General features: G+C 52.4%; 1 protein-coding gene across 2 annotated transcripts in view; it reads left to right on the forward strand.

The window, feature by feature from the left end:
• The window catches only part of Ablim2 (actin binding LIM protein family member 2), a 127,374-nt gene that overhangs the window by 57,376 nt on the left and 44,003 nt on the right, over positions 1-25,995 (forward strand). Inside the window, exons 7-11 of one of the 2 annotated variants that reach the window (XM_051165394.1) lie at positions 9,775-9,862; positions 13,829-13,887; positions 17,390-17,446; positions 18,837-18,914; positions 22,274-22,423. In XM_051165394.1, the coding sequence (XP_051021351.1) occupies positions 9,775-9,862; positions 13,829-13,887; positions 17,390-17,446; positions 18,837-18,914; positions 22,274-22,423 (432 nt within the window). Of the gene's footprint in view, positions 1-9,774; positions 9,863-13,828; positions 13,888-17,389; positions 17,447-18,836; positions 18,915-22,273; positions 22,424-24,912; positions 24,946-25,995 lie in introns of both variants that reach the window. The other variant, XM_051165393.1, reaches the window with a different exon arrangement.

A 25,995-nucleotide genomic window follows, 5' to 3' on the forward strand; every position in this document is an offset into this window, starting at 1 on the left:
AGTTCGCAGCAGTCACTCTAAATCGCTTGCTTTTTGGTTCGTTCTGACCCTCTCCCACCCCAGCCTTTGCTGACCTGGCTCTGATAAGGCTCTGTCTTCCCCTAGCCCTAAGACAGGCTGGCTACTTCACCCTTTCCCCATAAGTATTGCTTGCTTCTGCCCTGGTGTCTTCAAGTTGTTTGAGTGGGATGTGCAGTAAGGTTATGAGTTTTATCCCCTGTGGGTCCTGTGAGTCTTGTCCTGGGTGGGGAGCACAGCTGGTATTCACACTGGCATATCCTGGATTAGGACAAAAAAAAAAACAACCTGTCCCATCTCACATAAGCCTGCTTGCTCTTTCTACTTCCTCTGGAGTGTCACTCTGCCCAGAATCCTTCCCATTTCCCTCCCTGAACAAAAGTTCCTCTCTGGCTGCTTTTGTTGTTGTTGTTATTGTTATTGAATCAGGGTCTCATGTAGCCCAAGGCTGACCTTGAACTTCTGGTTTTTTGAGACAGGGTCTCTCTGTGTTAGCCTTGACTGTCCTGGACTCACTTTGTAGACCAGGCCTTGAACTCACAGCGATCTGCCTGCCTCTGCCTCCCGAGTGCTGGGATTAAAGGTGTACGCCACCATGCCCAGCTCTGAACTTCTTGCATAGTTGAGGCTGACATTGAATTCCTTATCCTCCTGCTCCAGAGTGCCATGTGGCCCCAGGAGCTTTTGAAACGGCTTAAGTGGCACCTATTAAAAAAAAGCATCTGCCAGGATCAGCCTGGGCAGAGGTCCCTAGGATGGCTGCAGCTGTGACAACTGTGTGATTTCGCCTCCTTCGACAGTGCACCTGGCCTCCCTGACTCTCAGCATCCCTCCCCAAAGCACACCGAAGCCTGCACTGTGCCATCCCACCAAAGATCTCAAACTCAGGAAAACGTGTCTGTCTTCCCTGTCTGTCTTCCCTTACATACTTGGGCTCCTGCCTCTTCCTTGTACCTTGGCACCTGTGTGCCTGGCCAACTACACAGCTGTCCCTCTTTGGGGTAAAGAAGGCATGAGCTCAGCCAGGTGTAGGGGATTCCCCAGTGGAGCCTCCCTTGAACACAGGCTGCCCTAAATCTCCTGACCTCTGCTAGAGAGCAGACCTTGGGTGGCAGGGTAACCTAACATCGTCCTCTGCCCCAAGTTGTGACATTGTGGGCTGATATGGGAGCATGTGGGCTCTTTCTCTACCATTGTTGCTGCTACTCAAAGCACAGTCTGAGACCCTGGCCCACTTCACTGCAGAGGCCAGCACACCCTCACCTAGAAAAGCTAGCCAGGGTAGGCAGACCTGGCACAATACTTAAAGCAGAGCTATAAGAGAGTTGGGACATCCTATGTCCCAGATCTGAGTTGCTCCAGGTTAATGCATGGGACCTTCCTGTGAGGCCATGGATGGTGAGAGCAAGGCAAGCACACAGCCACATTTCTAGAGTGAGCATCCTTATTGTGTATCGCTGGGCCAAGTGCAGAAGTTGGGACTAGATGCTGGGAAGCACCTAGTATAAAGGGACTGTGGAAAGGGGCTGTCCTAGCTGACAGAACCTGGACAGTCCCACTTTTCCTCTACAGTCTACAGTGGAGGAGAAAGGGCTTCCCAGGAGGTGCATGCTTTTAGCTTTGCCTTCTCTGGGGGCGAGTGTGCTGCGGTGGTGGTTAGTGGAGGTGGCGCAACTGAGTTGCTGTGCTGCGGGCTCTCTGCACAGCTCTGAGCATCCTCCTGGCGGGTGTGAGGTGGGAGCTGCGGGTGGAGACAGCCAGCTCTGCAGAAGGGAGCAACGCTGCAGTGGCACTGCCTGAAGCTGGGCCAGGCGGGCTGGTGCCTGGCTAGTGATACTGGGCTCTTGGGGAGCTGCAGGAACGAGTGACTTATTGGAAGAAAGAAAAAAAAATGGACAAGAGTACGGAGGCTGGCTGAGGGCAAGGGTGACACCCTCAGGGCAGGTGGTCCAGGCTCGTGCTGCTGAGAAGGGCTGGGGAGAGATCCCGTGCAGGTAGGAAGCCTGGCAGAGCTGGCAGGAGCTGTGCTGAGCCAGGTGGGTGGGCTGCTGGAGGTCCCTGCAGTCCCTCTTGCCCCTAAGATAATTTTCAGCCCCCAGTTGTCCTCTCTGTGAAGGCCAAGTGGGAGTCTCCTGTGCTCCCCCACAGAGGCTCATTTGTGCTGTGACTGCATGAGGCCGGCACGATGCCACCTTAAGCTTTTGGTGCCAGCAGCACTGCTTGGGAAATGTGTGTTCCTGGTGATGGAGGGTTCTCCTCCCTCTTCTTGTCCTTTGTCACTCCTGTCGCTGACAGCAGCTCTGAGGAGCCTGTTTCATGGGGACCTATGGGAGCACAGGAGGGGCATTAGCAGAGATGGGCGAGTGAGAGCAGAGGAGCTATGTGGGTGATGAGGCAGCGCTCACAACTGGCTACAAGGCTGCAGCCCTGAAGAGGCTGAAGTCAACATGCAGAGAGATGCAGTTAGCCGGAGGGTTCGTGAGGCGCACCCTTAGGGAGCGCTTTGGAGCTGGGTATAGGAGAGAGGTGTGGAAGAAGGGGTTGTCCCTGGCAGTGCTCAGAACCTAGTCCTTAGCTAGCCACCCCTTAAGCCCTATTTCCTCTCACTACGTAGGTGTGGATGAGCATGGTATGGGGGTATAGCTTGGCCCCACACTCTTAACCCTGATGGCAGCATGATTTAGGTCCCACTTCCAGTGCAGTTTTGTACCTATGGCTATTGCCATGGTACCATGAAGCCCAGGTCCCTCTAGGACCACTAATTAATTCCTTCCTCATTTCCTCCCTCCCTCCATCCCGCTCTTCTTTCCTTCTCCATTAATGGTATTAACTCCTATGGGACTCACTGTGTCCCACTGTAAGATGAGGGGATGGCTTCACAGAAATGAGGTAACTGGCTCCGTGCCATGAAGGATGTCTGCAGGACAGGAGGCTATCGGAGCTGCTGTGCCCTGGGTCAGGGACCCGCACAGACATTTCTGTTTTCGAATGCCATCTCCTGTCATGACATGATGTTACTTTCAGTTGCCAACTTCCATATTCCCCTGGGCATGTTCCTTGCCACCCCACATGCATGCGCTCTTTACTACTGGCAGAGGACAAACCGTGTTTCTAACTAGTTGGGTGCATTTGAAAGCTGAGGACTGCAATGAAGATGCATCTCAAGCCCTGAAAACCTGTGTGCTTATTTTTTAAAAGGCAAGCTGGCTTTTGTAAAATAAACAAAAATTGCTCTTAGTGAATGCAACACCTAAACTATTCAGCATTTAGAAATGATATTTTTGTATTTCACCTACACACACACACACACACACACACACACACACACACACACACTCACTCACAAACATAGAGGCAACCTACACACTTATACATGCATACAATACCTAGAGACACACAGGTCACAGATACACAGCATGCCACATACAAGCACGCATATACTGAAACATAGACATATTTTGTATACAGACAACACACATAGGCATACACAACACACACTCACTCACACACACACGGATACAGGCATGAGTGTGTGTACCACTGTAGGCTGGGATTCTCAACTGTTTCCACATGTGTTACGCCAGAACTTTCTGTTCCCAGGGAGTACATATGCTTGACCATGGCCTTGCGTTCCCTCTCAGAGCACCTTTCTTGGGTGCATCCCTGGGTGGGCCCTAAGAGTGGATGGATGGGTAGATGGCACAGCTGCCCAAGATGACTTCCTAAGTGGAGCTGATGGTGAGGATGAAGAGGGGAGATGGAGATTGGGGCACCCAGTGGGCTTGGTATGTCAGTAACGGATCCTGAGGAAGGAGGGACCAGTGATAAGGGGGATGATCATAGGGAGAGAGCCAGAGTCTGGGAGGGGCCTCTAGGCCTCCAGGGCTTTTCTGGGCATGCACTAACTTGGCTCTCCCTTTGGGAACAAGTGGTTCTCACAAGGTCTCAGGTGGAAGATTGCAGGGGACCCAGTGCTGCTGCAGCCATCAGATCCTCTTGGGCTGCCTGGTACCTGCTCGTAGACTTTGATTTCTTGCCTTGTAAATTTTATTTCCTCACTGCATCATGGAAATTAGGACTTTAAAGGTCTGGATTCAGTTTTGGACATTCACAAGGAATTTGTAAACCAAGCATGGTGGCACCCACCTGGAATTCCAGTATCCAGGAGATGGAGGCAGGGGACTTGCAAGTCCAAGGCTAGCCTGTGCTGCAAAGTGAGATTGTCTCGACAGACCAAAGGCTGTGATATAGCTCAGTGGGAGAGCTGTTGCCCAGCAAAGGCATCTGAGTTTGAACCCAACACTACAAAAATAAACAAGAATAAAGGCACATATACTTTCGAGACTGGCGAAGAGATGCCCCAGGCTTCAAGCAGCCACTTGCAGGCCCAGCTCTTCTTTCCAGGAGACAACCAAAGGAGAAGCCAGGGGCAGCAGGAGGCATGTTCAGGTAGCCTGCTCTATCAGACCCTATGGTTGGGTCTGGCCTCGGGTGTGAGAGGCTCAGTTAGAAAGGCCTGGATTTCTGCTGGTCAGGGGAGGAGTGGTCCCTTGCTCCAGCCTACAGAGGAGGAGAGGCTGTGTCTTAGGACCCTTTCTGCAGAGCTGTTGGGGTCTATCCTTGGAGGCCTGCCTGCTGGCCTAGCCCTGCTGGGGTTGCAGGGCCTCTGTGTCCTTGTGGGCTGCTCAGTCTCCATTGCAGGCTCTGGTCTGTTTTGCTATCAAAGATGACAGTTGCTTTCTGGAAGGCATACAATTTTTTTTTTCTAAAACCACACACTGCCAAATCCTCTTGGGCTCCTGATCTTGGGCTACTAGTCAGATCTAAGCCACCTTGAGCCCCAAGGAGGTGAGGGGCTAGGCCAGGAGTGGTGACACAGAGGTTTAGTGCTGAAGCAAACTACTTTTGCTGCTTTAGTTTTTCTGTGGGAAAACTCTGTTTGAGCAGATGACCAGAAGACCCCTCACTGGGAGGGAGACACAGTGGTAGTGGGCCATGGCATCATCAGCAGAGCTGCACGGCTGACAGTGACAAGAACACCACCAGGGACCAACCTCTTCCATGTGCAAAGGGAGCCAGACTGTGCAGTTAAGAACTGGGAATGAAGTAACACATCCCAAGCTTCTATAAGTTAGTTAGTTAGGTAGGTAGTTAGGTAGTTAGTTAGTTAGAGCAAACCACTGCTCACTAGTTCCATAGCTTTCCCATCCCCCAAAAGAAACTCTCCTGTTAGACAGTCACAGGTACTGTTCTAAGTTCAGTCTGTTGTCACTTGTGGCTTCCCTGTCACATCTCTGGCTGCCCTGTCTGGCTAGGCTTTGTCTTCTGGCAGTGGTTGGAACCTTCCCTGCTCTAGCATCGCTGCTGCCGGGCTCCACCAAGGCCCCGTGGTTTCATGGTTTGGCTAAGGGTTAGGAGCCTCCACAACACAGGGCTAGAGCTTCTGCTCCTGAATTCCTCCCTTCATGGGTCAAAAATCTGAAGGTTGATTTAAAAAATTTTTTTATTTAATGATTTTCAACCTCTGTAGGTTGTCACCACCTACGCAGTTGCTGCTACTGCCATTGCAAAATGTCCTCCTTGTCCCTCGTTGTAATAGCTGTCCTAGCCACTCTTGAGATAGCCCCACCCATCACTACCATAGCCATTGCCTTTTCCTGAGTAGCCAGGACCACCTCCCCCATAACCACTGTTGTTACCAAACTCATTAGAGCCATCAATACTGCCACCATACTTACTAATACTGTGGCCACAGAAGTCTCCTCCATGACCACAAGATTGCCATTGCCACCCAAGCCACCTGTCCTGCCGCCGCCAGAGTGTCCAGAACCATGAAGCCCTGGCCATCTCAGGGGTTAACAGGGACCACTCCTCAGTGTGGTGGCCGCCACTCTCAAGGTGGCTATTCAGCATGGCATTTCTGAGTGGCAGCCTTATGCACAGAGTCGTGGTCCTCAGAGGTGATGAGCAAAGCTGTTCCTTCCCCTGCTGTCAGTCATGATTGCAGCCACCTCACTTTCCCTTGCTGGAGCTTTCCTCTGTGGCAGCCAGGGTGATGCTAGCCAGGTCAGTGGCTGGGGTAGTCCTGACAGTTGTAATGACAGGCGGTAGAGGTGGCTCTGGCTGTGGAAAGCTCTTTTTCACAGTTCAGTGGGCACCTAGTCTCTGAGAATCTTCTTTCAGCTGTCTTTGGTCTCACTATTCATTTATACACATTGAGTGGCCTTGCATTCACGGCTTCATCTGCCCCCTGCCTCGTGGCCGCCGTGAGTGTTCCTTGCGATTGCTTAGCCATTTGGAAGTGGTTTAGAGGCCCTGCCCTCCATAAGAGCTTGTTTTCATATCTGCCCAGCCTCTTCAGGAACCTGAGGTTGACCTGACAGCAGGGAGATGGGAGCTTTCAATGACACCTCCCGGCCTCATCCACAGGCAGAAAGTGCTGCTTCTTTCTCCTCTGGGCTGTGTCTTGTTGAGCACCATTGGTTCTTTGCACATTCTGTATCCCACGCCCTTACTGGATCTATGACTTGCAAAGGCATCCTCCCCTTCTTCAGCGTGTCTTCTTAGCCTTCTGCCAGTGCCCGTTGCTGAATGGGAGCTTTTGATAGGTCTCGCTGAAGTCTGGTTTCTGATGCTTCTTCTGTTGCTCCTGGTTTTACTGTCCAATCTGAGTCTCTATCCAGGCTAATGTGGACCTTCTACAGGGTTTTCTTTTGATGGCTTTGCTGTTTTGGACCTTATAAACAGGTCTTCCATATGTTTATGGAACTCTTGCACTTGGGTGTGACATGCAGAGGGGAGTGGCCATGTGCACCTGGATACACTTCCACAAATCAGACACACCCGAGCTAGGACCAAGAACAACACACCCAGCCTCTGTGGACTTCTCGTCATTGCAGGATAGCCACCGCCCTCTAACAGTCCCTCTCACTTGGATCCTGATAAGCGAAGGTCAGGCTCTTCTGTGCTGGCTTCTCTTCCATGCTGTTCAGACTGTCTGCATCCTCTGTTCTATGTTCAGGGCATGAGGGGTCGAAGGGGCATGTGACCATGTCATCTGTACCCGCCAGTCCAGGTAGGGTTGGGACCCACAGGCCCAGTCTGAAATGTATTGCCTTGCAGGGGGTGGGAGCACTGGGATTCTATCTTGGCTCTGTCATCTGCCCACAGATTGACCTTGCTCAAGCACTACCCCCAACACCCATGTTTCCTATGACAGTGAAGGCTATAATGCACCCACAGTGCGTTATATAAAGGACTGACACAGAGCTGAAGGTGGCTGAGTGGTGAGTGTGCGGTGTAGCAAGTCACAAAGATGGCAGCAACTCTTTTTTTTTTTTTTTCCAAGACAGGTTTTTCTCTAGCTTTGGCTGTCCTGGACTTGCTTTGTAGACCACTCTGGCCTTGAACTCACAGCAATCCACCTGCCTTTGCCTCCCGAGTGCTGGGATTAAAGGTGTGCACTACCACTCCCAACCGGCAGTAACTCATATAGAGGGAAATCCAATCTGTTGTCTCTGTCTCTCTTACCCTGTCTCTCTCTGTCTCTGTCTCTGCCTCTCTGTCTCTCTCTTTCTCTATAGCTCTCTCTCTTTCTCTATAGCTCTCTCTCTCTCTCTCTCTCTCTGTATCTCTGTCTCTTTGTCTCTCTCTCTCTCTCTGGTCTCTCTGTGTCTCTATCTCTGTCTGTCTCTGTCTCCCTATCCCTCTGCATCTCTCTCTGTCTGTCTCTCTATCTTTCTATCTCAGGCTCTGTCTCTCTGTTTCTCTATATCTCTAGTCTCTCTGTCTCACTTTCTCTGTGTCTCTGTCTCTGTCTGTCTCTCTGACTATATCTCTCTGTCTTTGTCTCTCTCTGTCTCCCTGATCTCTCTATCGCTGTATCTCTATTTCTCTATCTCTGTCTGTCTGTCTCTCTCTCCCCCCCCCCCCAATGTGTTTATATCTCTGTGTATGCTGCATACCTGGTGTGCCAAGAGGACGTCAGTCAGCCTGGAGATGGAGTTATAGATAATTGTGAGCTGCCTGACTCTGGTGCTGGGAACCGAACTCAGGTCCTCTGGAAGATCCTCAAGCTCTCCTAACCACTGAGACAGCTCTCCAGCCTTGAGCCTAGTGTTTTCAAAACCTTTCCCACTTGCATTCTCTGTCCCTCTCAACTCACACATGGACACAGATGGAAACACAGGGCTTATTAACCCTTGGTACTGTCACAGACAGTAAGGGAGAATTTGTTGGGGGTTGAGGGAGGCAGGCAGAAAGATCACAAACTGAGGAACATCAGTTCTGGCAGTAAGATGGCTTTTCTAAAAACACAGAGCAGTTTTCAACCTTTGCCCAGAGCCCAAAACATAGTACCCTCTGTCCACTCACTATACTATTATAAATGCCAAAGTGACTCAGATCCTTAGCCTGTTGTTGTTCAGGCTGGCATTGGGTATGATCGCTGTCCATGAAGCACTTCAGTCCTGAAAAGGCCCAGGTACCCAGCCCTTCCAGCAAAACTCAGTGTGTTCTGGGAGGGAGAAGCCAAGACATTCACCAAGCAGTGAGAAATGGATCAGAAGAGTTGAGACTAGGAGGCTTCGGGGAGATTCCTGTGAGGAAGGTGGCTTTGGGAGGAGACAAGGCCATTTGGTGAGGCTGGAAGGCCCAGAGCACACCCAGGTGGCAGGATTAACAAGGGCCAGGTTTGGGGTCAGCGCCCCGGGCAGGATCTGCCCTCTCTGCCATAAGGATCCTTTTGCCCAAGACATGAGCGCGGGTATGGGATGAGCTGAAAGCTGGGAGGAACGTTGCAGAGCAGCTGTCAAGGCCCACACAGGAGAGGAACACATTCTAGGTTCTTCTTTTTCATATTCAGAGGCTGTGGCCTACTTTTTTTTTTTTTTTTAAGGGAAAACACAGGCAGGGGAAGGGGGTGAGGTAAGGTGTTCTTAAGCCCCACCCCTTCAGGAAGGTGCCAATTAGGATTCAAGTTCAGGAGCAGGCGTGGGGCCTCTTCCCAATTTAGGATGTGTGAGACGCTGGCTTGATCTTGCACAGTTAGCAACAGGCCCACCTGCCGCACCCCGGGAACAGTGTTCACTCTTGAGGATGGTGAAAACAGCATTTTAGGACTTTTGGGGGCAGGAGGAGTGTGGGGCACCTTGTAGAAGTAAGCAAGAGGCGAGAAGTTATAATTAGTGTAATCTATTGTTTCTGGATTAAAATTTGTGATCTAATTTAATGGTTAAGAATTGCTCAACTAGAAAGTGTCAGTTAAGCAAATTGAGGAGTGCAGAGATAAAATAAAATAAAACAAAACAAGCAAAACAAAACAAAAAGCAAAAAACCCAAAAACTGTCCTCCCTGATCCCATCACCAGAGAAATGAAGTTGCCTCTTCTTACCCTCCAATCATAGCTTCCACCTCTTGCCCTTCAGGTCACGCAGAGGTGAAGGGACCAGGCCCTCCTTTGATACTTACCTGTCCACAGCCACACACAGGGATGGTTGGCTGCACAACCGGTCTTCAGAGGTCAAGGATAAGGCAGACAGAGTTAGGTCTCCCAGCCTTTGACCCCCCTAAGATGCCCTGAGTGTCCCCTGTCTAGCTTGTGCAGATCTTTGATCCCAGTGGCTGCTGGGCCTTTGATGTGCTCACCATCAAGCCTCCCCAGATGTGTGTACAGGGCGGATGCCCAGCCTGCATGCTATGGAGAGGTGGGTACCCACTGCCATGGCAACACTTACCCAGCTTTGCGCTTTCTCCCAGGCCGGGGAGAAGCACTACCACCCTTCGTGCGCGCTATGCGTCAGGTGCGGCCAGATGTTCTCAGAGGGCGAGGAGATGTACTTGCAAGGTAAGTCTTTTGGATGCTTCCTAGTGCGCACCATTCTGGGGGGTGAAATTGGTCATGGTGCTACTGGAAGCCAGCACTGTCACACACACAGAGACTGTGGTCTCTGCCTAGCCACATCACCACTGAGGGTATTAGTGAACCCGAGTGAGTGACATCAGGCCGCTGAAGAGCAGCCCATGAGGCCCCGCCACTGCCTGTCAGGCCTCATCCCTACTCAAGGCCTTACAGACTTTTAGTTGTGCCCCGCCTGAGCCTTGGCTTGTGGTGTCTCTGTCACACTGCCTTGAGACCATGCTTCCTTCCTGTAATGAGGAGAGAAGCAGCTTTTATAACATTGACAGCAGAGGGAAATTGGGAGAAAGGAGCCCCCTAGTGGGTTCATGGGAAACCCACCAACTAGCCTTTAAAAAAATCATGTTAACAGGGACAGGGAGGTGGCTCAGTGACTAGAGGCTACAGCAAACCTGATGACCTGAGCTCCAACCCTGGGACCTGAGTAAAGTCAGAAAGAGAGAACTGACTCCACAAAGCTGTCCTCTGACCTCCACCCATATGCCACGGCACATGTGCCCACACACACACACCACCAATAAAATGAAAACAAACCACAATGATAGCATCAAAATGGAAAATGACAGTGACACAGCTTAGCCACCTTCACGGCTATATGTCTTATTCTAAAACCAGGAAATGTTCCATTCTCTAAAACAGAATGAATGTCGCACCGCTGAGTAGAGGCCATGGTCGTGTAGACCTAGTGAGGCCATAGATGGCAGGAGTGGCAGAGAGGTGATGGCATTGCTAGGTCACTCCCCCCACCCTCACCCCCACCTCCTGCCACTGCAAGGCAGTATAGGAGACAGAGCAACCAACTTAAAGGTGGTTGGTGGATTAACACCAGGTCACACAGCTGCTTAGGAGCTTGCCAGCCTAGCAGGCCTGAGTGGGAGATTATGGCTTTCTCATACCAGTCCTAGCTTTTGGAAAGTCAAACAGCATGGTTTCATCTTACAACTCAACTGGGAATGACGTCATCTGGGTTAGGGTGTTCAGTAGGGGCCTGGTGCAAGAGTTTGGTGGGAAGTCATAGCCTCGGCAACTGTCTTCATTGGACATCACAGTGTAGTAAAGGAGCGGTGTCCTTAGGACTCCTGGAGCTGGAGACCAAGCCAGGCTGCACAGCCATCTGGCTTCTCCTCCCAGACAAGCCCGTTCAGACAGAGTGTCTTGCGGTTGCTATTAAATTCTAACGGAGCACTGGGTGTTCACTCATTGCTTTCCTGTTGGTTGAAAGCAGAGTGTGGTTGGGGATGGGGTCCTTGTAGGGGATTAAGAACAGTTCTCTCTTCACCCTTGGGGACCCCTGTGATGGAGGGCAGGTGAAGGAAACAAGGGCAGAGGGAAGCATATGAATAAGTGTCCCTTGTGTGTGCACAGGAAAGCAGGGTGGCCGACAGTACATCTCTAGGGTGGATCTCGGAGATCACATTCTCAGCCAAATAGAGGAAGGAGGCCTTGGGTGTGTGTGGAGTCTTTTCATTGCAGGTGCTAATTGCACTTCCCCAGTGCCGGGACCCCTGCTGACTCTGTCTCCCCATGCACAAGTGAGGGTGTACCCTCACTCACGCACAGAGACCTCTACACATATCTGACTTTCCCCCTCTGCAGTGGCATCCTTTCTGTTGTATCACTCCTGAGTTTTCTGTGTCCCCAGGTGACCAGCTCAAAGTGATCCTTCTATCACAGAGACCATGGGTGTCACATGCTGCTGCTTGGTCACGTTTCGGGATAGCACCTTCTTAAGCCCCTCCATCTCAAGGAGGAAACCATGTTATCCTGGTCTCATATCTGCTGTTGTGATAAAATGTCCTGGTCATAGAGGAGGAAAGGGTTAATGGCTCATGATGCCAGGTTGGTCTGTTATTGCAGGGAAGTCGAGGCAGAAACTTAGAGCCGCCAATCACACCCACAGTCAGGGTCAGAGAGACATGAATCTATGCATGTCACCTGCCTGCTTAGTACTCAGCTAGCCATCTCTGTTCTTATACAGTCCAGGATACAAAGCTAGGGGATGGCGCCCCCCACCATAGGCTGAGTCATCTTGTATCAGTTAAAGTGTAACACCAAGATAATTCCTAGAAAGATCATTCCTCAAGTGGATCTCTCTTCTCAGTTGATCCTTGGTTGTGTCGTGTTGACAGTGAAAGCAAACCAGAACACATGTCTAGGATGGCAACTCTTACTGAAAGCAGGGCAAATCTCGCTCACCAGAGGGGAACAAGGAAGGCCACCAGACAGCAAGGATGGTCTAGAACATGGGAGTGGAGGTCAAGGACTGGACAGAGGTCACAGCCTAGTCTAGACTGGAGTTAAATTAAGGAGCAAGAAGCCTGTGTCTCCCAGTTCCTACAGAGTTCTGGGATGGTTAAGTGAGGCAGGCCAGCACACCCTCCAGGGCAGCAAGCCAGAGGGGAGCAGATGTGAGGCCAGGAGATCCAGATGCACCAGCAGCAAGCCTGGGAGTGCTGGTGCTGCTGGGAGGAGGTGTAGGCAAGACTTGGCTTGGCCATGCATGAGTGGGTGAATAGGAAGGCAGAGAACCTGTCAGGAGCCTGCATCCAAGCTGAGGCGGACTAAGGACTGGCTAAGCCTGGCGAGCTGGTCCTTAACCAGGCTAGATGCATCAAGAGGAGAGAGATCACCCCTCAAGCCCTGCCCAGGTGGGTTGAGAGGCTTGGTTTCACCCCAGGGCAGGTGACCAAGGGACACTGGCATGAGTAGTTGGCCGAGGACTAGCAATAAGTGGGCATGATCAATGGGCTAAGTGAGGATGGCCACTTACTCTTTCCCCTGGGTTTGAGGGGACAGCTGAGCAGGCCTAGGTAAGGGACAGAGCTGGTAGCAGCTGCAGCTGTTGCATACTGCCCACAGACCAGTTCTGGGTAGCCACAGAGAGGCATTCTGATCTCTGTGTCAGACAGGCCTCCCTTCTCTGAGGCAAGCCCTGGGATGATGTCAGATGTGACAGTCTCATCCCTCTACTGTCGCCTGTTGTTCCCGAGGCAAGATCCTGAGAATCAGGCCAAGCCTCTGTGGCTGCCCAGTGGGAAGCCCTCTGCAGAGGCTCCGCTGTAAATGTAAATTAAGCTTTTGGACAGAGGGACGGCCAGTGCCAAGCACGGCTCACTGGGACAGTGGCTTGGGGAACACATGCTCACATGAAGATGCCCACATCTCAGGAAACAAAGACTCCCTTCAAGAGTCTGGACTGGTCCAATCATTGCAGTGGAACGTGCCAGTGCTTTCTGTGGGCATGGAGTCTCAGGCGTGGGTTTCCCACACTGCATTGAGGGTTTGGTCAGGTTAGTGGCACTTATTTGTGCTCTCTGGGGGTGCTGAAGCCTATGGCCAAGGCCTTGTGTGGAACCCCATCATTCCTGGACACCCCAAGGCCCTCTGTTTGGCCCATCACACCTGCTCTCCATAGAGTTGGTGTCTGGCATGTTGCTGATGCTCTGATTAGAGCTCTGGCAAGTGTGGGTGCTGTAGACCAGGCTGGTCTCGAACTCAGATCCGCCTGTCTCTGCTTCCCAAGTATTAGGATTAAAGGCCACACTGCCTAGCTTAGATGCTGTGACTCTCATGGTGTCCTAGCCATGGGAACTTCTTCCCGGTGCCTGCTCTGTACTTGATGCTACCTCTGAGAGCACCCCTCTGGCCCCCCTAGGCTGGCTGGAACCCATGCTGCTGCCCACAGGAGCAACTGGCCCATGTTGAGAGGTTCTCCTCTTTTCCCTCATGTTATTACTCCACATAAGCCAGGCTGCTTCAGTGCAGGTGCTGTGGTCTCAGTGTCACAGAGGGGAGGCATGGGGCCTGCTCAAGGGGCATTGAGCAGGTGTTCATGCATGGACTCCACATCCACATCTACCCTCTGATCTCCTCCTCTTGGAAATCTGTCCACAGGCTCCTCCATCTGGCATCCGGCATGTCGACAAGCAGCCAGGACTGAAGACAAGAGCAAGGTTGGTGAGATTTGTGGCGTCCCTGCGTGTCCTTCTCCACATGCAGGTTAGAGAGCGAGAGACACAGGCCAGCCTACTCATGCTTCTCAGCCAGGCCTCAGAGGCATCATGGGATAGCCAGGCTCAGGGAACAGAGGACTGCCAGGTGAAGGAGCACATAGGTCAATGAGCCATCATGTGCGCCTAGTGGGGCCCTAAGGAGACCAGATGGCCTAGTCCTGCCGACTTCCTTGTCCCGTCAGTGAACAAAGATAGCCATGACAGTTTGGGGGGACCCCAGATAATCCCTATGGCTATTAGAAAATCTGAGGGTCCAAACTGCACTTTGGCCTGACAGTTTCCAGCCTGCATTAATGGCTGGCCTGCCTGCCATAAGGCAAGTTCTTGAGGGTAGGCTGTTCAGAACACCCAGTAAGTTCCAATGCAAAGCTTCCACTGGCTTCTCCCTGTGAAGATGGGCACTTGACCTTCCTGCACAGATGCAGGACAGGGCATGCAGCGTGCTGCCAACCAGGCAAGCTCTGTACCTGAGCTTTCATGGGGCCTTTGACAAGAGAGGTGTGGGGCTCACTGAGCCCACCACATCAGGTCAGCTGTTCCCCTGTGGCCTGAGGCTCTTGCCTTAGGGCACAGGCTGATCTTCTTAATGTGGCCATCCATACCCTGCCTCTGATCAGCTGTGGCCAGCTCTCCATGAGCCCTCAGGTGCTGCTGAGGTGATACAAGTATGACCTCTCAGAAGCTGAGAGCAAAGGTCAGCCTCTAGAGAGGGCCAGATCCTGAATTCCTCAGATGCCCTACTTGTGCCAGGGAGCAGGGTTATGGCTGAGAGAAGGAGGGACCCTAGAAGGGAAGGAAACACAGCGTTCTGAAGGTGAGCAACAGCCTAAACAGAGCTCAAACTCAGGCCCTGGGAGTGAGGCCCAGGAGTGAGTTCCAGGGTGGTGCCTTCCTTCTTAGGTAGTTAAGGTACAGACCACAGGGAGGGGGAGGGGGAAATGAAGAGGAGTGGGGGGAGGGGGAGAAGCAGAAGGAAGAGAAGGCGGTGATGGAGGAGGAGGAGGAAGAAGAGGAGGAATCCAGGAAGAAAGAGGAGGAAGTCTGGCTATAACAGTAACAGGAGGATAGGCAGGCAGCAGGGAGGAGCTGAGAGGCCAGGAAGGCAGTGGGCAGCAGGGCCTCTCCAGGATCCTCTCAGCAGCTCTGCCTTTGGCTGGGAGGAGCTTATACACCCCATACTCCCCCCACTCCCTCTGCCTCACTGCTCTATTAAGTGTTTGCTGAGGAAGTCAATGAGCAACAGCACATCGATGCTCTGTTTTCCCCAATGGCTGACTCTCTCTGCAAACTGTGCATCTGTCACCCAGGGCATCCCTGCCCTCAGTCATGACCAGAGAGTCTGACTCCATCTTGTTGGCTGGGTACCCTGTGCTGCCCCAACAGCTCAGCAGAAGGCAGGAACTTGGCATGCCCAGGGGCCCCAGGCAACACTCTCACACATGCGTGTGCTCAGGGAAGCATCCTGACCTGAGACTGAGCAGAGCTAGGAAAGGCAGCTGATACCCTGCTCCCCTCCCTTCCCCCAGCCAGGCTCAAGGACAGCATAGGGTGGCCCGTGCCCCACAGCAGCTGCAGGAGACAACAGCCTTCCTCACTCTCTCTGGTCCCTGGCCAGATGGAAAGCCCTGAGAACTGAGTGCTGCCAGGCCAGGGAAGAAGGCAGCCTTGTTTTCCTGGGCCTGTGCAGGAGGTCTCTGCTTCCATGGCTCTCTGGTCTGTACAGGCTATTGAAGGGTGTAGTTTAGAAATGAAGGCTGTTTCCTTCAGCCAACATCTGGGCCAGAGGCTGGGCAGCCAGAAAACAGCTGCCTTTTTGGTGTTAAGCCCAGGCTCCGCAGGGCTGTCTGCTGTCTGGTCTGGCCTGGGCATGGAGGGGACAGACTCCTGCCCTCTGTTATGCTCCATGGGAGTAAGTAAGTATAGTCAGGCCAGCCTGGTTGGCTTAAGAAGATTCCTGTCCCTGAGAAACATAGCATGGAAGTAGCACCTGTGTTACTGACCCTTGAATCCTGCCACCGTGTGGAGGAAGCGCCTTCACTTAGCACTGAAAAAAATAGCTTGCCTGTCCTGGACTTAGTAGTTACCATAACAAGTGTCCCTTGGTGTGGGCCCTTGGACATCTCCAGACACTCACAGGATTAATTCTCCAGTAAGACTCTAGCTCTTGATTGGTCTATCCATGCAGGACCAGGACAGCAGAAAGAAACACAGGCCTTCCTTGCTGTCTGGAAAGCTACCTCAATTGTATAGCTATCTCTCTCCCACCCATGCAGGGAGTATGTTGTGGACAACAACCACAGGTTACAGGGTCCTGAGCATCTGGAGTATGTACATCAGACATTGGGAGATGCAGTCATGACTACCCAGACTCACACACAGGCAGTATGGTATCCTTAGCACAGCACCTTGCATCCACTAGCATCATGGCATCTTTAGTGCGATACACCAATGCCCATAGACATTATGGCATCCTTAGCACAGCACCTGGCACCCACCATGTGTTTGAGAAATTCTGTACCTGAAACTAAGGGGTGAATGAGGCCCATGGAGTCCCTGCAAGTTCTGGATCCTATTCTTATCTCTGTGTGGAAACCAGACAGTGCCACATGGCCCTAGGGAATGCGGGGCTGAGGTTGACTGTGGGTCTTTTGTGGGACAGACTTCGGATCAGGAGTGGCAGGGGCAGGAACAGCATAGTGCCCATCTTCTCAACCTGCTGCCAGTCACCTCAGCTCTTTTCCCTGTCTCCTCCGCTGGCAGTGAGTCAAGGTTCTGTCCTCTGCCCTTCCCTACATAGCTGGGCATTGAGCACCGGGAAGGCTCACATCACCTCAGAGTGGCTGGAGCCCAAGGCATAAAGAGCTGAGAGTGGTCATCTCTGCCTGCTCTCCAGGGGCTGCCTCAGATATTCCTCTGGCAGGACCAATGAGGGATTTTTGCTCTGAATGCCATACTGGTCTGCAGTGCACGCCAGGAACAGCAGGCCCTATCTGGGTATTTTACCACTTTACAGAGAAGGGGGCATTTTCAAAGCACAGACTCCAGGCAAGTCTCATCCAGGGTCGGTAGAACACACTAGCCATCTGACCTCACATTATGAGAGGAGCAGGCTCTGTCTTACAGGCACCGACTGCAGGCATGAAGGGGCCGCCTTCTCTGCATGTAGCAGTGTTAAGGTGTGTGGTGCCAGGTGCTGTTAAGCCAGTGCCTTGAGGTGATCTCATCCCTGTCAGCCTCAAAAACCTGTGGTCCTAGGGAATTGATCAGCCTCAACCCTGAGCTGGCACCTGTCAGTGTTGCCCCAAGCTGAGGCTCTGAGGAAGTGAGGGCTACAGGAGAGGCAGAGCTTGGTGCTGAGGGGTGCAGAGTCACAGGGCCTGCGGAGGGGATGGCTGTGATCTAGAGAGCAAGCTTCACGCCGTCCTTCCTCTCTCCCTTCTAGATGCACAGCTCTGTTTACAACCAGCCCTGCCCCGGCACCCTGCCCTGTGCCTTACAGGTTTGTGCCTCCTGCTGCCCTGTGTGGCATGTCTGGTTCTGGTGTCTGCCTGTCCCTGCTGGTGTCATGTTGAGTGTAGGAGGAGCTCAGGAGGGGAGGCCTCCTCCAAGTGTGGTTTGGTTCTTCAACCTGGAGGCTTCAACACTTTCCTGCTTCACTGTGGCAGAAGTCAGAGTCCCAGGGCCTGGCCAGCCAGGCTGGCTCCTCCTGAGACCTCTATACTTGGATTTAGTGGCAGTATTTTCTTGTTTTTTCACATGTGCGCGCGCGCATGCGCGCGCGCGTGTGTGTGAGTGTGTGTGTGTGTCCATGTTCTGAACTCTTTTTATGATGACCCTAAACAGATTGACTTAGATCCACCCAGTGGTCCATTTTACCTTTGTGAGCTCTGTGAGGATCCCTGTCTCCAGAGGGTCATGCTCTGAGGTCCTGGGGTAGGACTTCAACATAAGAAATTTGAGGTAACAAACTTGGAACTTAACAGATATCAGCTGCCTAAGGAGTGGGAACATGGCAGACTCCAGAGGCAAGGGTGGTGGTGGTGCGGGCCACTGAAGATGCACAGTGGCAGACATGAGGCTAAAGGTGGAGGGGTCGGAGCTCTTGCCTTCTGAGAGGCAGCAATACCTGGTGGAAAATATGTTCCTCTCACAAGAGGTGAATAGGAGCCATGGGGGAGCTGGGCATAGGATGGGGCACCAGACCAGGAGAAGGGGTGTAGAGTAGCCAGGTGCATGTCCTGCCTGTGAGGATGGAAGCCAGATGTGGGGAGTGCTGGAGTGGAAGGAGGAGCTAGAGCTAGCGATGCAGAACCTTGAGTGGGCTGTCTAAGAAGGGCTGGGCCACTGTCGGCAGCAGAGCCTGGGAAGAGGCTGGATGTGCTGTGAGTGACATCACACATGACTTGGTACCCGCAGAGCTGAGCCTAGTTAAGTGAGGAAGGAGCAGCTGAGAAGGGCCCGAGGTCAGGTCAGGGGGCTGCAGGGTGTGTGTGCAGGGTGTGCCTAGAGGATGGAAGCTCATCCAAAGGGAGGAGTAGAGTACCAATGAGCAACGGAGGCTCCCTGTGCCATGGAGATGAAGTGGTTGCTAGATGTGCCCGCCGCCTCCATCTTCAGACACAGGAGCACCTCATCCCAGCATCCCTTGGGACAACCTAAGCTTTCAGTGTCGGGTGTGGACATGTCACCCTCATCCGTGGCCTGCTGTGTTCATTGTAGCATCAGTTGTTCACCCGAACCTGTGTGTTTGTTCTGAGATATTCTTTAACCCACAAAAAGGGGAAAAAATTCTACCTGAACTCACTGGCATCCCTGCCTGCATCCTGAAGATGCCTCCAGGAGGTTCCCGACAGCACCACTTCAGGTCAACCTGTACAACTCTGTTCTAGGAAACCAGGACATCCTCGGAGAGCATTGTCTCAGTGCCGGCCTCCAGCACCTCTGGGTCCCCGAGCCGTGTGATCTACGTAAGTGAGGGCTACAGAGAGTGCCGTGGGGCTGGGGGTGGGGTCACTATTGGGCCAATGCTGATTCCTCCTGAGATCTCTCTCTTTGGTTTGTGGATAGAATCTTCTCTCTGTGTCCTCATAGAGTATGCCTGTGTTTTGCTCCTTCATATAGTATTAGAGGCAAGCATCAAGCAGCAGCCATTCTAGAACCATCCATTTAACTGCCCTTGAATCATCCATTTAATTGCCTTAGAACCATCCAGTTTACTGCCTTTTTTCTTCCTTTCTGTCCCCACCTCCACTCTTTCCTTTCATCCTGGAGAAGGGGCCCCATGAAGCCCATGTTCACCTCCAACTTACTGTTTAGCCAAGCACCATCTTGAACGTGTGGTTGTCCTACCTCCACCCCCTGAGGACTGGGATTACAGGTGTGTGCCACTGTGGCTGGCAAATGTATTGCCAGGGATGGAATCCAGGCCTTTGTACATGTTAAGCAAGCCCCCTACCAACTGAGCCACACTTCTAGCTCCAGTCTGTTGTTTATACAAAATAACAGTGGCCAGCAGGAAGAACAAAGTGGTCCTCCTTACTGTCCCTCCAGTGAGCTCGGCAGATGGGGCTCTGGGGACTGCAACATGCAGTTGCTTTTTGCCAAATAAGTGTAACCTATTGTTCAGCCATGGGAAACCACAGTGAACAGTTTTGGCACCTCTTTCTGGGTGGTGGCCATGGACATGAGGTGAAAACACAGTCACCACACTGTGTATCACCCTTGACTGAAGCGGAGAGGATACATTTGCAGTGTCCTATATGGCCGTCTCTAATTTGCTCCACAGAACGTGAAGAAAGCGAAAATGAAACCACTTACACACACACACACACACACACACACACACACACACACACACACACACACTCGTGCACGCCAATAGCCTTCACCAGTTATAAAGCTTAACCTGTTGCCAGGGTAACCATTCCAAGGTCTTTGCACAGAGAAAGTAACTAACTCCACAAGCTACTTGGCAACCACTGTTTTCACCTGGAATCTGCTAGGTTGTCAGGGCCCAGGTGTACAGGAGCCTAAGGAAAGAGGGGACTACCCTGGGCCAGGTGGCCTCCCACCCAGCCCTGTAGGCTGGGTGAAGATAGCCAGGGAGACAGGTGAGTTGGGAAGGGTACATCGTACCTGGGAAATGCACATCTCTGGGGGTGTCCCACTGCAGCCTGCAGGACCCTCTGCAGAACATTTGAGTTAGATGCTCATAGCAGTCCAGCAGTGCATGAAGCTCAGTTGATGGCCCAGTACAACAGGAGACAGAGGCTGGGGTACCCACTCAGTCTGGGCAGATGCCTGGTTGCTCAGCATTAGACAGAGGGTGACAAAGCCAGTGGGGAGTTTGGACAGCTCTAGTCCTGACCTGGGTATGTGGGAGAGGACGTACAGTGTACAGATCAGCCCTTTTCCAAGAGAGAATCTGACCTGGATGGAAGAGAGACCTCCACAAGTGGGACTAGCATGTGTAAAGCCCTCAGATGAAGAATGGAAACTATAGGAGCTGAGGGCCAGGAAGTACAGAATGAAGACAGAGAAGGAAGCCAAGATCCATTGGTGGCCCAGGAAAGATCCCCTGGGCTTTTTCATCACCCAGACATAGAAAATCCCAATGGGATGGCCCATGCTGATCACACACCTCAGCTTAGGATTTGATCTTAAATCTTTTGAGTCTTACCCTGGACTCCAGAAGGAACAGCTAGAAATGTGAAGCACTAGGCCTCCAGTCTTAGTGCACATCTGTCTGCCAGATGTGCCAAGGGAGTCCTGGAGTGAGCCTAGTAGTCAAGAAGTCTTCCTAGAGGAGCCGGGGAAGGCCTGCCGGGCTCTGCAGAGCCTGATGGGTTCTGGACAGACAATTAGCAAAGGTGTGGATTGCCTGACGTGGGAGCTGCCTGGAGGTGCCATCAGGAGAGCCACTTGACCCTGCAACTAGGGTGGGGCCTACAGAAGGGAGTGCCAGGGAGGGGAAGGACTCTAGGGCATGACAGCTACCATGCCATCCTAGATGAGGGGCTCTGGGGAAACTGCCCAATTCTCTGAGCTCTGGGCTCTACATCTGTAAATGGGAGCGCTGTGAGTGTCCTCATCACAGGCGGCTGTGAGTTTCTGTGTCGGATCCAGCTCAGTATCTGCTGTGGCTCTTGAGGCTTTGTGTCAGAATCCCAGCAGGGGAGACCTCAAAAAGGCTGAGGCAGAAATTAGGCTTGAACAGGGAGGGACTAGCGCTGGGCTGGGGGTTGGAAAGGACTAGGGTGCTCCTGGAGCGAGAAAGGCTAGGTGGGACTATGGAGTGAATATGGGCCTGGGTGGGCGGTGGGGGGGGGGGGGGGGACACATACTGTTTGAGGAGGCTTGGGCAGAATAGGCAGGAGCAGCAGCCACCAGGTGGACCTCACCTGAGCCAGCATGGTGGCTCAAGGCATCTCACAGGCAGTGAGTACCTGTGGGCCATATCCTGGCACCCTGTCAAATGCTGGCTGAGCAGCCATCTTGATGCTATTCCATACTTGCTCAAAAGTGCTGAGGAGAGGGGAGAGAGAACGAGATGAGTGTGCAGATGTGGTTGTGTGTGCTCATTTGGTGTGGGGTGGGGTGAGCTATGCTAGTGTGTGGCGGGGGGGAGAGAGGGACCTGGTGAGCAAGTAGATATGCCAACATATGAGAATGTGTTGTGAATCAGCAGGTGTGTGCTATCATGTGGAATGGGTGTGGTCGTTTGTGCATCCTCTCATGACCTTAGACAGGCACGCTCTGTGTGTGTAGGTTCACTTGTGTGTGCATGTATGGATGTGAGCAGGGGGTTGTGTGGGGTACATCTGTGATATAGTTCATGCTATATACTCGTAACCATGTTTTTTTAAGAAAGAGATTTATTTATTTATTACATAGACAGTGCTCTGCTTGCAGTGTACACCTGCTCACCAGAAGAGGGCAACAGATCTCATTATGGATTGTTCTGAGCCACCATGTGGTTTCTGGGAATTGAACCCAGGACCTCTGAAAGAGCAGATAGTGCTCTTAACCACTTAACCATCTCTCTAGCCCAACCATGTTTAGTTTTAGGTCATAGCCTGAGTCTTACTTTCAGGCCCTGCATCAATACATTACGAGCACAACCAATGGCCTCGGTGTCTGACTCCAGGGCTATCCCTGTGATCAGGCCCTTGGCCTTGCTGCCCTGTCCCACCTTCACTGGGGCCTGGGTGTGGCCCAGACTCTGCTGGAGCCCTGAAAGCCCAGGTCATCTTCACTATTGGTGGTGGAGTGACTCTGGCCTCACATGTGACATCAGTACCCTTTCCTGTTCTCTCTCCTCCATCAGGCAAAGCTTGGCGATGAGATCCTGGACTACAGGGACCTGGCTGCTCTTCCCAAGAGTAAAGCGATCTATAACATCGACCGCCCCGACATGATCTCCTATTCGCCCTACATCAGCCACTCAGCCATGGGGGACAGGCAGAGCTATGGCGAGGTAGGGGCCTTCACCATGTGTTGCATGCTGCCCCCCGCCCCCCAGTGCTGGCTCTTGTGGACAGTTTAGTCATTGTCACCAGTCTCTGTGCCTTCGCCTCCGGATAACATGTCCATCTTATTTAAGGCACTTCCACTCCACCATGCCCCCTCAGGGAAAAAGTGAGTCTCCAAGTGAAGTGGGGGCGGGCAGAGCTGGGGAAAAAGAAGCACACACTGAAAATGTCTGCATTTTCTTAACTACTGAGGGTTTTCATGACACATGAAGTATGTCGTCGTCATCCCTCTCTGGACCATACAGCCTTGAGCCCACATTTCCGGGCCAGCGCCTCCTCCGTGGGTTCCTTGTTGAAGTGTGGGTCATGATTCCCCAGTGTTTCCCAAGGTGGATGGCATCTGTCTTAGTTAGGGTTTCATTGCTGTGAAAAGACACCATGACCATGGCAACTCTGATAAAGAAAACCATTTTAACTGAGGCTGGCTTTACAGTTTTAGAGGTTTAGTCCACTATCATCATGGTGGGAGACATGGCGCCCTGCTGGCAGACATGGTGCTGGAGAAGGAACCGAGAGCTTTACTTCTTGATTGGCAGGCAACAGAAGCCACTGTGTGCCACACTGGGTGTAGATTGAATATATATGACCTCGAAGCCTGTTTCCACAGTGACATATTTTCTCCAACAAGGTCACACCTTCTAATAGTGCCACTCCCTATGGTCAAGCATTTAAACACATGAGTCTATAGGGGCCTTTCCTGTTCAAACTATTGCGGCATCTATTGATGATGATTTTATTCAGGCTGCCTGTTTAAATCAGACACGGCTCCGACTACGTCTCCTCTCCTTCTGTCAGGAGGTCTTAGTGTGGCTTTGGCTGTGTGTGGAGCTCAGGGCAAATGCTTACCTGGAGCAGGGAAATGGTCATTCCTAACAGCATATGCCCCTTTGACTCCATTCTGGGGCTTCAGCAGGGCCTTGTGGGGGCATGAGTGTCAAGACCTAGGAGATTGTATAGACATAACAGTGTTGAGTTGCTCAGCTTGGCCCTGCATAGATCATAGCTGCCAGGCTCTGAGGGCCACTTAGGGATGGAGAAGAGCAAAGGGACCAGCAGGTGGCCCTCCTGGTGTGCATGCCTGAGATGTAGGGGCTTGGGGGGGGTGACTTCTGCAACACCCACTGTGTACCTGAACTGTGTGTGGGCTTCACCATCCTACCTCTAGCCTTTGGGCAGCAGGCCACTGAAGAGGGCCAGAGGTCAAGCAACTTGACTGTACCCCTCTGAGATCCAATGCCTGGCTTTTCTTCCCCTAAAGACCATGCACTAGTGATTTCCCTGGCTGATCCTAAGGGAAATGAAATACAGGCCTCAGGGTTGGGTTCAGGTCCCACTGTATTCAGCCTCAGGATGCCACCAGGGCCCTCCCTGAATGGAGCATTGTCATTCCTGCACTGGCCTCAGGAAGCCGTAGTAGGGAAGACTGCAGTGAGCTGCAGTGATGTGCAAGATCTTTCACAGCGTTGCCCTATATCCGTGGTCACCCAATGTTACCGCTCATGTGTGTGGCACAGAGTATGGACGCAGGGTCTAGAAACCTCTGAGCATTTTCCCCCCGAGCATCTGAGCCCACACCTTTGAAAGATGATCCATGTGGCCTTCATAGTCCCTCTGTCCCTTAGAGGACATCGGGACAGTAAGGGAAGATGTGTATGTGATGCAGAAGTCACCCTCTCCAGTATCTGACCTGCCACAAGCTTGTACCTTCTGTCTATACTGCCTGTGAGACCTGCCTCAGCAGAGGTCAGTGCGAGGCTGTCCTGGAGAAGGGGTGTTCCCACAAAAATACTACCTCCCCTCCATGGTGAGGACTGGGGCAGCACAACAGAGAAAAGCTCAGGGCCCTTGTCAGGTGTGTTACCCACGGAGTAGCTGATGGCTTCATTGCTGTCTCTCTGCCTCACCTCACTGGGCCAAGCTCATGAGCAGGGGCTTTATTTCTGTCCTGTATCATAGCCCAGCCCTTGGGAATGATTTTTCTCAGTTGTACCTTTAAAAAGCCAGGGTCAAATGAGACTCAGCTAGGACTCACATGGGCCCAGATAAGGTGGCTCTGGCTCATACTCTCTGGGTGACCTGAGTGACATGGAGTCCTTCTAGCGGAGAAAAGCCATTGGCTAGAAACACAAGGATTGGAGCTGCCTCTCTGAGCCTTTGTCACCCTATTTTCTCCCAGCCTGTGGCCCCAGCCACTCTCTTTCTGCTGAGTTCCACCCAATCTGTCCTCTCCAAAGGGATGAGCCTAGCAGATATTGCCACAATGGTTCATGAGCCACCAATGGCCATCTCTTGTGGTGGAACTCTTTCTTAGGTAGAGCCTTAGGTCATTACATGAATGTAGGTGCCTATGTTGCCTGTGGTTACCGAACAGCCCTCTTACCCCCAAAGCACCCCTGGCATAGCGCACTAACAGATGGCTCTGTTGTGTCCACAGTCACCTCAGTTGCTCTCACCAACGCCGACTGAGGTAACCACCACCTATGCCTGCGCCCTGTGTGCTCATGGTGCTAATTGCCTGCAGGGTTATAGAGATGACCAGCGTGGTACCCCCGAGGGCCACAGGGCCCTAGCCACATCTCTGGGGCTCCTCCCTGCTGGTTGTTTTTATAATCGCATCTCATCTGCATGTTCCCCCATGTGTGTACAGACAGGTCTTCACCGACCCTGGGAATGTGGTGTTGCCCAGCAGATCCTGGCCTGGGTCATGGCTTTCGTGGGTGAGCTGTGGTCTACTTCTTGCCCTGAACTAGATAGACAGGAAGCTCTGGGCCCTTGAGGCTGAGTTCTCTGAGAGTTGTGCTATCAAATAAGCTTCTCAATGGCACCCCTGGGCTTCTTCTTTTCCTCAGAATCAGAGCTGCATATTGTGGCCCCTCAGACTCTGGTCTGTGTGGCAGAGCCCAGGCCTGAGGAAGACATAGAGCAAGACACACTCTTGAGCCCTCTCTCTGGGCTGGGCACTGTTGCAACCACTTTAGACCTAACTCCTTTACCCAGAACAACAGCCAGAGGTAGTTTCCAAAAGTTTCCCATTTACCAATGGAGAAACTGAGGCCCATATGTCAAGTAATGGGCCATTTGCTTCCTGCCCTCCCCATCCCATTCCAGCCCTTAGAGTTGGTCCCAAGAGCGAGGATCTCTTCCTCGTCTCACTTCTTGTAGCATCCATGACAAGAGGCCCTGCCTGGTCCTTTCACCACCTCCTCAGCCCGTCTTCTTAGAAACACTGCTTGGGGCACTGTGGGGTGCTTGGGGTTGACATGAGGCTTGGAGGGCTGGCATGACCCAGGCCACCAGGCTACATTACAGAGGGATGGGCAGTCTGATTCTCAAACCGTGGTGCCATGCCATCTCATGCTGCTGTCGTCTGCTCTGGCTGCTCCCAGAAGCCCCTCTTCCTGCTCAGATAGGGGTTGTGGGTCTCAGTGGCTGCCTTCTGAGCCTCAGAGGGCACCTTCGCACCTCAGAAGGGGCTACAGAGCATTTGAGCACCAAGGAGGATCAGATGGATAGGAAA

The sequence above is a fragment of the Acomys russatus genome, chromosome 22 (assembly GCF_903995435.1).
Source record: "Acomys russatus chromosome 22, mAcoRus1.1, whole genome shotgun sequence".
Classification (NCBI taxonomy): Eukaryota; Metazoa; Chordata; class Mammalia; order Rodentia; family Muridae; genus Acomys; species Acomys russatus.